Below are 14323 nucleotides of genomic sequence, written 5' to 3' on the forward strand. Positions count from 1 at the left end.
ACAACAAAAATAGTGATGGAAAGCATACGGAGTTGTCCAATATGACTGAGTCAACAGCTGAGAGGTGGAATATATTTTGGCAGCTGCCGAATAGTACTCAAGGTTGAAGTAATCCTATATTTCGGAATGCTCTGCTCAATCTATATTTTGATCTTTAACAATCCGGCAGTCAGGAAGTCAATGACAGCACCAGCAATTTCACCTTTCAGGAAAGGAAACAAAACAGTGATCTGCGGACCAGATACCAACAATAATTGGTAGAACGATGCTGGAATGAATTATTAAGGATGTATTAAACAGGACCTTCCTCCCAGCCTGCAGTTCCCATGTCTCACACTAAACCTGCTTGAATGAGTTTCTCAAATAATAACTTCCTCAGCAAAGCCTTTCCAAATGATTAACAAGGCCCTGAGTCACACAAGGAATATGAAACATAACATGGAATAATACAGGCTGTAACTCCCAACAAGTTTCAGGGCGTGATCAATCGTTACCCAGAGAGCTATGTTCACAGCTGGTTAATTCAGGCTTAACCAGCTGTCAAAGCTTAAAGTTTTGTAAACACTTCTGACATTCAAATTTTAAAAGTAAAGAAAAAGCAACCAAGATTTTCCAAAGGCATTTGATCATATAAAATGTTAGTATAGAACTGGATCTCCCATAGTTGGCATTAATGTATTATTGTAACCGTATTAGGTCATTACAAGGACTAAACAGTTGGAACATTTTCCCCCAGAATGACAGATGACTAATGGGATATAACGGGTTCAGAACTTGGCCATCAGTTATCTGATGGTTTAGGTGGAAGGATGGAATGTTAAGTCAGTCTGCTAATTCACCAACTACACAACATACAGTGAGAAACCATAACGAGATGAGAATAGCTTGAGACATTAAGTAGAAAAAAAACATGAAAAATTCAAATTCAAGGAAAGAATAGAAATAGTGAGAAATGCTGAACTAGTGGTGTTCAGTGGGATCTTACTGTGTCAATTCATTAAATGCATAGTTAACATTAAGGGAACAGAAAGCAGAGGGTAAGATGACCTAGCGAAAATTACAGGGCTTTGGTGGGCCCACAGTTGCTCAAAGGAAAATACATGTGTGTAGTTTAGGTTCACTGGTGACACCTGGGAAGAATATTTATCCTGGAAAAAAAAAGTTTGCGCTGGAGAAATATCACAAAGAAATGGCCTATACTGGAATACAAGAATGAGGAGCAACTTCATTGAAAGATTGGATTGCTTTACTTCCTGTGTCCTTACGACACAGAAGCCAATTAGCCCACCACACCTATGCCATTTCTCAAAGCAATCCCATCAATCCCACCCCAAAATATACACTCTATTTCCACATACATACCATTAACATCCCAAAACCTACAATCCTAGGAAAAATTTACTTAGTACTTAACCTTTCTTAAAGATAGGATCTACTCACGTCTAGGAAAGAATGAACTTATTAGCAATGTTCAGAAATAACTTCATGCGTGGGAGATTGTGTTTTATAAATCTGATTGAGTTGGATGAAATTTGGACAAAAGTGAAGGAGGACTAATGATTAGTAAGTCTGCACACAATACAAAATTTGCAGACACAAGAAAGATGGCAGATGATGGAAATTTGAGCAACACATAAAATGCTGGAGGAACAGGGCAGCATCTATTCTGGACTAAGGTGCTTCATCAGGCCTGGAAAAAGGGACAAAGGTCAGAATAAGGTGGCGGGGGAGTACAAGACAGCAGATGATAGAGGAGACAAGATGAGGAGGAAGGTCGTGGGTGGAGGAGGGAAGACAATGTGAGAAACTGCGAGGTGATAACTGGAAAAGGTAAAGGGTTGAAAGAGGAATATAATAGGAAAGGACAGTGGACTGTGGAACGAGAGAAGGAGGAGGGAAACCAGAGAGAGGTGATCAGCAGGTCCTGAGGGCAGGGGAGAAAAGGGGAAGGGGTGAGTGAGTAACCAGAATTGGGAATGGAAGGGGGAGGGGATAAAAGGGTAGGGGGAGTAATTAGTAGTGAGAGAAATCAATGTTCATGCCACATTCCAGATGGACTATGAGGTGTTGCTCCTCCAACCCAAGTTGGGCCTCATTGTGGCAGTTGAGACAGTGAACATGTCAGTATGGGAATGGGAAGTCATATTGAAATGGGTGGCTGTGATGAGATCATGTCTTTAGCAGAGGACAAAGCAATGGTGCTTGGTACATCAATCCTCCAATCTGCACTGGGTCTCATCGATATAGAGAAGGCTGCAATGAGAGCACTGGATTCAATAGGTAACCCCAACATACTCGTAGGTAAAGCATTGCCTTATCTAGAAGGATAATTTGGGGCCCTAAATGATGGTGAGGGAGGTGGTGCAAGAGCAGTGATAAGTGCCAGGAAAGAAATCAGAAGGAAGGATGAGTGGACAAAAGAATCACAAAGAGAACGATCCCTATGGAAAGTGGAGAAATATGGGAGGGGAAGAGAAAGGAAGGTTCTGCCTAGTGACAGGATCCTATTGAAGATGGCAGAAGTTGCAAAGAATGATGTGCTGGATGTGGAGGCTTGTGGGGTGGTAGATAAGGACAAGAGGAACCCTAGCCTTGTTATAATGGCAGGAGGATGGGGTGAGGCAGATGTCCAGGAAATGGAGGAGAGGCAGGTAAGGGTATCATCGATGGTGAAGGAAGGGCAACACCGTTTTTAAAACAGAGGCCATAAAGATGTTCTAGAATGGAATTCCACATCCTGAGAACAGATGCAGTCAAGACGGAGGAACTGAGAAAAGGGAATAGCATTTTTGCAAGTGCCAGGGTGGGATGAGGTAAGGTCAGGATAACTGAGAATCAGTGGGTTTCTAGAAGATGTCAGTATCTTGGGTAATGATGAGTTTGAGTACAGAGAGGAAATTAAGAACCTGGTGGCATGGTGCGAAGACAATAACCTATCCCTCAACGTCAGCAAGACGAAGGAATTGGTTGTTGACTTCAGAAGGAGTAGCGCACCGCATGACCCAATTTACATTGGTGGTGCGCAAGTGGAACAGGTCAAAAGCTTTAAGTTCCTTGGGGTCAATATCACAAATGACCTGACTTGATCCAACCAAGCAGAGTCCACTGCCAAGAAGGCTCACCAGCGCCTTTACTTCCTGAGAAAACTAAAGAAATTTGGCCTGTCCCCTAAAACCTTCACAAATTTTTATAGATGCACCATAGAAAGCATTCTTCTAGGGTGCATCATAACCTGGTATGGAAGTTGTCCTGTCCAAGACCGGAAGAGCAGTGACCGGAAGCTGCAGAAGATCGTGAACACGGCGAAGCACATCACACAAACCAATCTCCCATCCGTGGACTCACTTTACACCGCACGCTGTCGGAGAAGTGCTGCCAAGATAATCAAGGACACGACCCAGCTAGTCAACATACTTTTCGTCCCTCTTCCCTCCGGGAGAAGGTTCAGGAGCTTGAAGACTCGTACGGCCAGATTTGGGAACAGCTTCTTTCCCACTGTGATAAGACTGCTGAACGGATCCTGACCCGGTTCTGGGCCGTACCCTCCAAATATCCGGACCTGCCTCTCGATTTTTTTGCACCACCTTACTTTCCATTTTTCTATTTTCTATTTATGATTTATAATTTAAATGTTTAATATTTACTATTGATTTGTAATCCATGGAGCAGGAAGAGCAGAATCAAATATCGCTGTAATGATTGTACGTTCTAGTATCAATTGTTTGGTGACCATGAAGTATAAAGTAGATAGTCTGTCTCTGGAAATGGAGACAGAGCAATTGAGAAAGAGGTTAGAAGTGTCGGAAATGAACCAAGCACATCTGAGGGCAGGATGCAAGTTGGAGACAAAGTTGATAAAGTCGACAAGCTCAGCATAGGTGCAGAAAGCGGCACTGATGCATTTGTTAGTGTTGTGGAGAAACAGTTGGGAAAATTATCAGTGTAGTCTTGGAACATGGACTATTCCACGAAGCCAACAAAAAGGTAGGCATAGCTGGGGTCCATGCAAGTGCCTGTGGCTACAATTTTGGTTTGGAGAAATTGGGAGGAGTCTTCCTAATGAGATGGAAGCGTATAGGGACTGCACATTCATAATGAAAATAAGTTGATCAGGCCAGTGAACTGAAAGTGAGTGAAGTAATAGAGAGCATTTGAAACATCACAGACACAGGTAGGAAGCAACTGCACTAAGGGAGACAAAATGGAGTCAAGGTATGCAGATGTGATTTCAGCAGAGCAGGAGCAGGTGGAATCAATGGGACTACTAGGACAGTTAGTTTGTGGATCGTAGTAGGGAACAGAAGCAAGCAGTGCAGGGTATGGGACCAGTGAGATTGGTGACAGTATATGGAAGATCTCCAGAGTCCATGAGGTTGATGATGGTGCAGGAAGCAATAGCCTGATGCTTTTTAGTGGAGTCCTATTTAAGAAGCAAAAGCAGGCGTCTGAGAGCTGCCATCTGGCCTCAGCAGGGTAGAGATCAGTCTGCCAGACTATGACAGCACCAGCCTTGTCTGTGGCTATGGAGGATTTATTTCTCTCCATAGATCGTGCCTGACCTGCTGAGTTCCTCCAGCATGTATGTGTGTGTGTGTGTGTGTGTGTGTGTGTGTGTGTGTGTTGCAAAAACACCACAAGAGACATGTATATTGAGGAAGGTTATCAAAGTATACACCAAAATGTAAAACTGCTGAAAATATGGGCAAAGAAATGGCAGATAGTGTTTTTCCAGACAAGCGTGAGGACTTGCATTTTGGGAGATCACATTAATGAGGAAAGTATACAGGATATGGTAGGACTCTGAGGTGCATTAGTATATGAAGGGCTTTTCGGTTACAAGTCTATAGCTCCCTGAAAGTGGTGATACAGGTAGATAGGGCGGTGAAGATGGTAAATGGCATACTTGCCTTTATCCATCAGGGCACTGAGTATAAAAGTCAGGAAGTCTTGTTGCAACTGTATAAAACTTTGGTTAAGCCACATTTAGAGTACTGCATACAGTTCTGGCTGCCACTTTACGAAAAGGATGTAGATACTTTTGAAAGAGTACAGAAGAGATTCACCTGGATGTTGCTGGGATTGTAGAGCATTAGCTATCGAAGAGGTTGGACAAATTTGGATTGCCCTCTCTCGATTGCTGGACACGGGGGGGTGGGTGGCTGGAAGAAGAGAGAGGAGATGACCAGACAGAACCATATAAAATTATACCAGGCATAGATTGGATAGATAGTCAAGAGTCTTTTTCTCAGAGAGGAAATGTCAAAACCTTGAGAATAAAGTGGGGGGGGGGGAGGCAGGAATATTTAAAGGAGATTTGCAAGGCAAGTTCATCCTCCCACACCACACATACAGATAGATGGGCTGGAATGTGCCACCCTGGGAAGTAGTGGAAACATAAGATGGCACCATTAAGAGACATTTAGGCAGGGACATGAACAGGGATTAATTTGGCGCCATGGTTAGCAGAGACATTATGGGCCATAAGGCCTGTTCCTGTGCTGCACTGCTCAATGTTCCAACCTAGCAACCAGCATATTACTGAGACACGGGAACAAACTGGACATCCTGAGGAAACCCGCACAACCATAGAGCAAATATGCAAACCCCACACACGCAACAAAATTCAAAAATAAACTGGGATAATAAAACAACGAAATAGCTGCACTACCTGCAATGGAACTTTTGTAGGACTATATTCCCTAGAGAGAATAGTATCCAGTTAAGAGGCAGCCTACTCCAAGACTGAAGAGAGAATAAATTTCTTTACAAAAGACTTAACATATCTAGAGACTGATTACCTCCAAAAATTATCAGGAGATTATGAAGATTTAACATGAAAATGAATGTGAGACAGAGAAGTACCATTGTTCTGCAGAATGGCAGAACAGGCCAGTGTAAGTGAGTGTCATTAGCATTAATGTCAGATACTGATCACGCCACTCTAAGTTACTCTGATTGACTTTAGATGAAGTAAAGGTAAACAGTGAAATTTCATGACTTTCTCAACCGGTCACGTGAGAACAGAGCAAACAGTACACCACCATCCATTAGCAAAAACGTTAGTGCAGCACAAACTCATTTCAGACATGAGGCTTCTTCCATATAAAAGCACAAACTATAACTCTAAGTTTAATTCTTAACAGAATTGGTAATTGTATGCCTCTGAAGCATCATTTAAATACTTACCAGGTGTATACATATCGCCTGTATTAGAGTTGGTCAGAAAAGGTAGGAAATCATCCACATGACTTCTCATGTATTCAGCTGCCAGTGACCTTAGCTCCACAAGTGTTAGTAGACTATTCTGGTTGCTGAGTTGGTCTTCAATAGCTTTGTACATGCAGTGACCATCAGATGGGATCTGCTTAATCTGCAATTTCCTTGAAGCAAGAATTTCAGCAAGTTTCTGATTTTCAAGATACCGGGCTCCTTTCAAGTTCTCAACTTCAGCTTCAGCTATTCTCTCTTCTCTTTCTTTCTCCTGAGCAGCTTTCTTCTCCTTGTAGCGGCATTGAAAATATATTTTTATAGTTGAAAGTTAAGTTCATAACACAATATGCAATCAAAATCACTTTAGAAGATACTATTTATGTAAAGTATGTATTCTACTGAAGTATTCAACATTAAAGTATCTATTGTAAAGTGAACTGAATAGATTAGTGCCCATTTATAATACACAATTGTAGATAACTGCAATTATATCAATTTTATATCAAACTAACCACAGGAAATCAATCTAATTAGAAAAATCAGACTGCACACTTTTGTATGCTATTTACTATACCTCGGTGTGCTTCACATTTTTTCAGGACTCAGATAGTTTCCCAAGGAGACTTACACATTCATTGATAGAAATTTAAGAATTAATAACCATCACTGAAGAATCATCGATAAACAATCAGCACATTGCACCCAAATCCCCCATAAGACACAAATTAAAGGATCCCCATTCTGATGCTAATGCACTGATCTACCAGATCTGTACTCCACTTGTCAAAATATTTTCCTCACCCAGTTTTCCTTTCTCTTTCATTGCTTGCAGCCTTTTAATTTTATGCACCTCAAAGCATCAAGCCATGATTTCTGCTCAATAATCATTTCCACTTCACTATGGGCAAATCACCTCAAGCATTCCCTTCCCTCCATGTCAGCCTTTTTATACGGTTTGTTTGTGGTTGCCATGAGCATGGGTCTTTTAGGGTCTGTCAATCTTCCCTGTGCCCAGCTCAGCAAAGACTTAGCCATGAAATGGACCATTGCGGATTCCGTTGGGAATAACAGGTCTCATTGGAAGTGCATCTTTCAGGATGTATTATTCAAATTTCTTTTCAATTAATAAACAAGGCAAATAATTTAAAGCATTAAAAAAGGTGAAACACAATTTTTAATTGTATATCTACATTTAAAAATAAACTACACACCCTTCTCTTCTGTGCTTTGGACAGCCGAAGTTGTTTAACTTCTTTCTCGTTATTTATTTCCAATTCCAAATTTGCAATCCCATTGGTGGAAGAGTCAACCTGAAGGGAAATAAAATAGAATCAGAATTAGGTTTAATATCATTGGCATATGTCATGAAATTTGTTGCTATGCAGCAACAGTGTGTAATGAGAACACCATTATTGTAAATTATACTAAATATATATTTTTAAAAATTAAATAAGTAGTGCAAAAAGAGAAAAAAATAGGGAGGTAGTGTTCATGGATTCAAACTCCATTCAGAAATCTGATGGCAGAGGAAAAGAACTATTCCTGAATCACTGAGTGTGTGCCTTCAGGCTCCTGTACCTCCTCCCTGATGGTAGCAATGAGAAAAGGGCGTGTCCTGTGTGAAGGGTGTCCTTAATGACGGATACCACCCTTTTGAGACATTCGTCCTGGCAAATGTCCTAGATGCTGGGGAGGCCAGTGCCCACGATGGAGCTGATTGAGTTTACAACTTTCTGCAGCTTATTTCAATCCTGTGCAGTGCCACCCCGCCCCCCACCAGATCAAACAGTGATGCAGCCAGTTAGAATGCTCTCCACAGTAAATCTGTAGAAATTTATGAAGGCCTTTGGTGACATACCAAATCTCCTCAAACTCCTAATGAAATATAACTGTTGTTATGCCTTCTTTGCAACTACATCGATATGGTGGGTACAGGATAGATCCTCAAAGATGCTGACACCCAGGAACTACCCTTTCCACTGCCAAATTGCAGTGGGTCCAGGTCCTTGCTTAGGCAGGAGTTCAGCCATAACCAACCTCGCAAAGTACTTCATCACCATAGATGTAAGTGCTACTGGATGATAGTCGTTAAGGCAGCTCACCCTGCTCTTCACGGACACTGGTACACTTCCACTTGCGCAGTAGGTGGGAATTTCTAACTGTAGCAATGAGAGATTGAAATGTCTTTGAATGCACCCACCATTTGGTTGGCACAGGTTTTCAGAGCCCTACCAAGTACATCATTGGGGCTTGTCACCTTGCGAGGGTTCACCCTCTGAAAGATGTTCTGACGTCAGCCTCTGAGACAAGATCACAAGGTCACCAGATGCTGCAGGGATCCTCATGTAAAACATCTACAGATATCAAGTTAACAGAAATTTTAGGGCATTTACATTGATTTAATTCCAAACTGTAAGCTCAAAGGCCATGTTACCAAATGAAACTGGTGCAATAAATGCTTTATGGCTTAAAACAAAGTAGGTGTGCTACAAAAAAAAGCAGCCATGCCCTCGGATGAAGGTAAAAACAAAGTATATTTAACAATCTATATTTCACCTTAAGTAACCTTAAAAATGACTCGGCTGGTGACCAACATTAATTATTTTAATCAAAAATAGTTTGTTCTTCACAATTATCCTCTATCATCAACTCTCTAAATGTGAAAGTTTAACGATCGGCTTTTTTTCTGATTACACTGAAGTCGTTACAATGTTCCTCCAATTGTTCAGCAGGCTTCCATGGTAACATTCCAGTTTTAAAACTGCTTGAGGTCAGCACTGTTTAGCCCGCATCCAAAGTGATAGATATAAATGCAATTATTGCCAATTTTTTTTGGGATTTGCAAAAGTGATAGACTGGTGAAATGACAGGAACATTTTTTACATCTCTTTCTAGCATCAGATGACAGTTTATTAAAGCCAAACTGAGACATACTTGAAATACCTCAATACTTCATCCCTTTTAATAGTTTTATTTGAAAAGGGGCGATTTTTTTTCTTTAAGGTCTAAACACAATGCCAGTTACTCACCATATTAGACTTATCAAGTGAGAATTGCTTTAGTTCCTCTTCATGCCTTAGTTCCAGCTCGGCCTCAATTTTTGCTACTTCTTCTACCAGTTGTTTTCTTCTTCTCTTGTCATTTTTAGCGATGGCGTTTTTCATTCCCTGTATTTTAGCTGCAATTCAAAATGAAGACATAATAATATTTAGCATTTTAACATGCAAAGCCTTTTAAAATATCTACATACAGTGAATAATACATTGGAGGACGTGCCTACAAGGAGGTAAATTTAGTTGACTATTCAGCTGATAAAACATTAGACTAAGTTCAAACCCTGAGAGTTGTTCAGTAATATCCTTAAGTAACATAACTTTCCAGACTATGTCAGGTAAGTCAGCAAAAGTAGTATAGTACCACAAGCAGAAATAATTATAATTACTTACTGAAGCATTATTCAGGATTTATCCAAATTTATAAGAAATGCAATCCTAATTGAAAGACAGGACATACAAATTTATTCCAATCTTTGAATAATTTTACTCTTGGCCGTTATGCTTATCATCCTAATAAGCTACTTTATCTCTGGATAAATCTGCATCTAAATCCTTAAAGTTATAAAGTACATTTTTTTTTAAATGAAACTGTTACAATATTCTTGCTTTATTCACAGCAATATTGCTTTTAAAATAAAATCCATTACATCAATTTTTTTCATTGTTCAGTAAGGGTTCTGATTTACTTTCTCACTGGAAATAAAGTGATTTATACAAAACAGTACATATTAATTTTTTTAAATTTCCATTTTAGATCAAACAGCAATCAAAACAAAGGCTCAATATGGTTTTGGGGGAACAATATATAATCTACCAGTTATTTGTACTTTCTTGCCTTCCTACTTTCTATTTCACCAAAAGGACATTTCCCACTGAAAATTGTAGCACATGTAAAGAACCAAGATGTTTTCAATAGACTTGGGTACATCTCCAACCCTGAATGAAACATCCTCTCAACATGTAACTGCGGACTTATCACGTTTTTATGCCAACAGTGGAGAAAACGGAAACCTCATTGAAATTATAACATCTTTTCAAGCACAATAAACGTATTAGCAGCACTAATACTGTGCCTAATTTAAATTTAGGATTACTTGAAATGAAGTAGCTGAATGCACTAATATAATTTATAATTCGTTGAATTACTACTTTCTAGTGCAAGGAGTAGTGCAAGCTGGCAGGATGGGAAGAGGTGTTGGGAGAGGAGCTGGCGGTAGTGAGGGGTGGGATGGGGGGCAGGGGAAGACAGCTTCCAGTGCGAGGGTGGGGTGGGGGAAGAGGAGCTATTGGGAGGGTGGGAAGAAGACCTTTTGGGATCGTTGGGGAGGGGGGTAAGTGGAGCCAGTGGGAGAGGAGAGTGGGTCATTTTTAGCGACGGCATTTTTCATTCCCTGTATTTTAGCTGCAATTCACTCTACGAAGACATAATAATATTTAGCATTTTAACATGCAAAGCCTTTTAAAATGCCTACATACAGTGAATAATACATTGGAGGACGTGCCTACAAGGAGGTAAATTTGAGCCACAGGGGAGCCGGTGGTGGTGGGGTAAGAGGAGCCAGTCGGAAGGGGAAGAGAATCTGGCGGGAGGGAGAAGATCCATCGAGTTGGAATCAGAGTTCCAGTAGGAGGCCTTGCTCCCTGCAAGCTGGCAGCACGGTGCCCGCGACCTCGCTGCTGGAAAGCGCAGGCTCCGCAGAGCACACTGACCCTCGGCCCTCAGCCCTCGCCTTCCTCAGCTGGATTTCGCCTACCCTGCAATTCCTTCTTTTCTTTGCGGTGTCTTTTTAAAAGCTTGTCCTCCTCCGTTTCTATTTCCTCCATGGCGTTAGCAGCACACTTCTCTGCGGCCTACGAACAGAGCGGCAGCACCACCTCTCACGTTTGCCCTTTCAACCCTGTCCCCAAAAAAATTAAAGCTGTACCACATGGTGTGATGTGCATCGCAAAATACTGCCCCTTGTCACTACGTGAAATGCAGGGCCACACACCAAATATAAAATATTAATTGAGTATTCTTAGGTAGTTAAACCCAGATGCGATCAATTGAACAGTATTTTTATAATTGGAAGATTTATATTACTTCCAGCTGTACCATTTCTAGAGACCAACAGCTCGCTGACCTTACATTGACAACTTGCAACTACAAGCAGTTAATTTTTTAAACGAAGGAACTTGTAGGCATTTATCGTATATTCCGATAAGCATAATTAACCTTTCATTCTGAGTTTACATGAATGCGGGTAACTTAAAATATCACTGTAAATTTGGTTCAAGAATACCATTTATTACAGCGATATTTTTATAAAAGTAAGAAGTGGCCTCTATATTAAATATCTAGTTGTAGAGATATAGCCATTATACCTCATTGAATTGAAGTGTGCGGTAAAATATTAGGCCAGATTGTCTGAGGGAATGTTTGCCTGCCACTCACTTTGCAGTCTTACTGTGCCCACCCTGGTTGTAATGTCATGCCACCCAAGAAAAAACAGCTGAGAAATATCGCCTGGGTTTCTACATTCAACAACTGATGACTTAATTCAGGAAAAAAAATTTAAATATATGTTTTTTTTTAAATAACAGGCAACTTCTTCTGTCAATGTAATTGGTTTCTTGATTACCTCTGCCCAAGCTGAGCGGAATGTGGCATTGAGTAAGCAGAACATTTTGTCAATCCAACCACCTTCTGATCGAAATACGCATAACAAAATTTATTAGAGTAACAACAAATGAGAAAATCTGCAGGTGCTGGAAAGCCAAGCAACACACACAAAATGCTGGAGGAACTCTGCAGGCCAGGCAGCATTTATGGGGAAAAAAGTACAGTTGACGTTTCGGGCCATGGAAATGTTCGAGGAAAGAAAGTCATGGTAGCTGTGAGATTTCTGAATCGACAATGAACCCATGCACCTCACTATTTTTTGTTCTCTTTTCACACCACTAATTCAATTTAATTTGTAATTTATAGTTTTTTTATTAACAACATATTTCATGATATATGTCAGTGATATTAAAACCAGCATCTTGTGTAAACAACACCTTATATTCCATCTGGGTAGCCTCCAACCTGATGGCATGAACATCGATTTCTCAGGCTTCAGGAAATGCCCACCCTCTTTCACCATTCCCATTTTGCTCTCTCACCTTATCTCCTTACCTGCTCATCACAATAAGACATAGGAGCAGAATTAGGCTATTCAGCCCATTGAGTCTGCTCCACCATTCCATCATGGCTGATCCCGGATCCCATTCAACCCCATACACCTACCTTCTTGCTATAACCTTTGATGCCCTGACCATTCAGGAAACTATCAACTTCCACTTTAAATATACCCAAGGACTTGGCCTCCACTGCAGACTGTGGCAGAGTGTTCCACATATTCACTACTGTTTGGCTAAAAATAAAATCCTCCTAATCTCCGTTCTAAAAGTTTGCCCCTCAATTTTGAGGCTGTGCCCTCTAATTCTGGATACCCCACCATAGGAAACAACTTCTTCACATCTACGTTATCTAATCCTTTCAACAATCAGTAGGTTTCAATGAGATTCTCCCTTCCCCCCTTTAGTCTTCTAAATTCCAGTGAGTACTGGCCCAAAGCTACCAAGCGTTCTTCATATATTAATCCTTTCATTCCCAGAATCAGCCTTATGAATCTCCTCTGGAATATCTCCAATGACAACACACCCTTTCTGAGTTATGGGGCCTAAAACTATTGACTCCAAGTGCAGCCTGTCTAGTGTCTTATAAAGGCTCAATATTATCTCCTTGCTTAGGGATAGTCAGCATGGCTTTGACAAGGGCAGGTTATGCCTTACGAACCTGATTGAATTCTTTGAGGATGTAACAAAACACATTCATGAAGGTAAAGCAATGGATGTTGTGTATATGGATTTCAGCAGGTATTTGAAAAGGTTCCCTGTGCAAGGCTCATTCAGAAAGTAATGAGGCATGGGATCCAAGGAGACCTTGCTTTATGGATCCAGAATTAGCTTGACCACGGAAGGCAAAGGATGGTTGTGGATGGTTTGTATTCTGCAAGAAGGACAGTGACCAGTGGTTTTCCACAGGGATCTGTTCTGGGACCCGTCCTTTTTGTGAATTTTATAAATGACCTGGATGAAGAAGTAGAAGGGTAGGTTAGTAAGTTTGCTAATGACACAAAAGTTGGGCGTGTTATGGATAGTCTGGAGGGTTGTCAGAGGTTACAGCGGGACATCGGTAGGATGGAGAACTGGGATGAGAAGTGGCAAATGGAGTTCAACCCAGATAAGTGTGAAGTGGTTCATTTCAGTAAGTCAAATTTGAAGACAGAATATAATATTGTGATAAGACTCTTGGCAGTGTGGAGGATCAGCGAGCTCTTGGGGTCCATGTCAATAGGGTAGTCAAAGCTGCTGCGCAGGTTGACAGTGTTAAGAAGGCATATGGTGTCTTGGCCTTCATCAACCGTGGGATTGAATTCAAGAGCCGTGAGGTAATGTTACAGCTATACAAGACCTTAGTTAGACCCCACTTGGAGTACTGTGTTCAGTTCTGATCACCTCATTACAGGAAGTATGTGGATACTATGGAGAGTGCAGAGGAGATTAATAAGGATGTTGCCTGGATTGGAGAGCATGCCTTATGAGAACAGGTTGAGTGAACTTGGCCTTTCCACCTTGGAGCGACGGAGGATGAGAGGTGACTGATAGAGGTGTATAAGATGATGAGAGACATTGATCATGTGGATAACAAAAGGCTTTTTCCCTAGGGCTAAAATGGCTAACACGAGGGCCATCAGGGTCAGGGACAGCTTCTATCACACTATTATAAGACTATTATACAGTCCCATAGTATATTAAGATGAATTCTTGTCCTCAAAACCTCATCATGGCCCTGCACTTCTTGTCTGCCTGCACTGCACTTCCTCTGTAATTGTAACCCACCTCCCCCCCGTACCACATCCGTGATTTATTTATATACACACATTCTTTTTCTCTCTCTCCTTTTTCTCCCTCTGTCCCCCTCACTATACCCCTTGCGCATCCTCTGGGTTTTCCCCGCCTCCCCCTTTTCA

The 14323-nt window shown here is 41.1% G+C and overlaps 1 protein-coding gene across 1 annotated transcript in view; it reads right to left on the reverse strand.

The window, feature by feature from the left end:
* The window catches only part of otud6b (OTU deubiquitinase 6B), a 32818-nt gene extending 21636 nt beyond the window's left edge, over positions 1 to 11182 (reverse strand). Inside the window, exons 1-4 of the mRNA XM_063061471.1 lie at positions 11021 to 11182; positions 9240 to 9388; positions 7422 to 7520; positions 6187 to 6499 (exon numbers count right to left, since the gene is read on the reverse strand). Of these exons, the coding sequence (XP_062917541.1) occupies positions 6187 to 6499; positions 7422 to 7520; positions 9240 to 9388; positions 11021 to 11090 (631 nt within the window). The 5' untranslated portion in view covers positions 11091 to 11182. The remainder of the gene's footprint in view (positions 1 to 6186; positions 6500 to 7421; positions 7521 to 9239; positions 9389 to 11020) is intronic.
* Positions 11183 to 14323: the final 3141 nt, after the last annotated feature.

This window comes from Mobula hypostoma, chromosome 1 (assembly GCF_963921235.1).
Source record: "Mobula hypostoma chromosome 1, sMobHyp1.1, whole genome shotgun sequence".
Lineage (NCBI taxonomy): Eukaryota > Metazoa > Chordata > Chondrichthyes > Myliobatiformes > Myliobatidae > Mobula > Mobula hypostoma.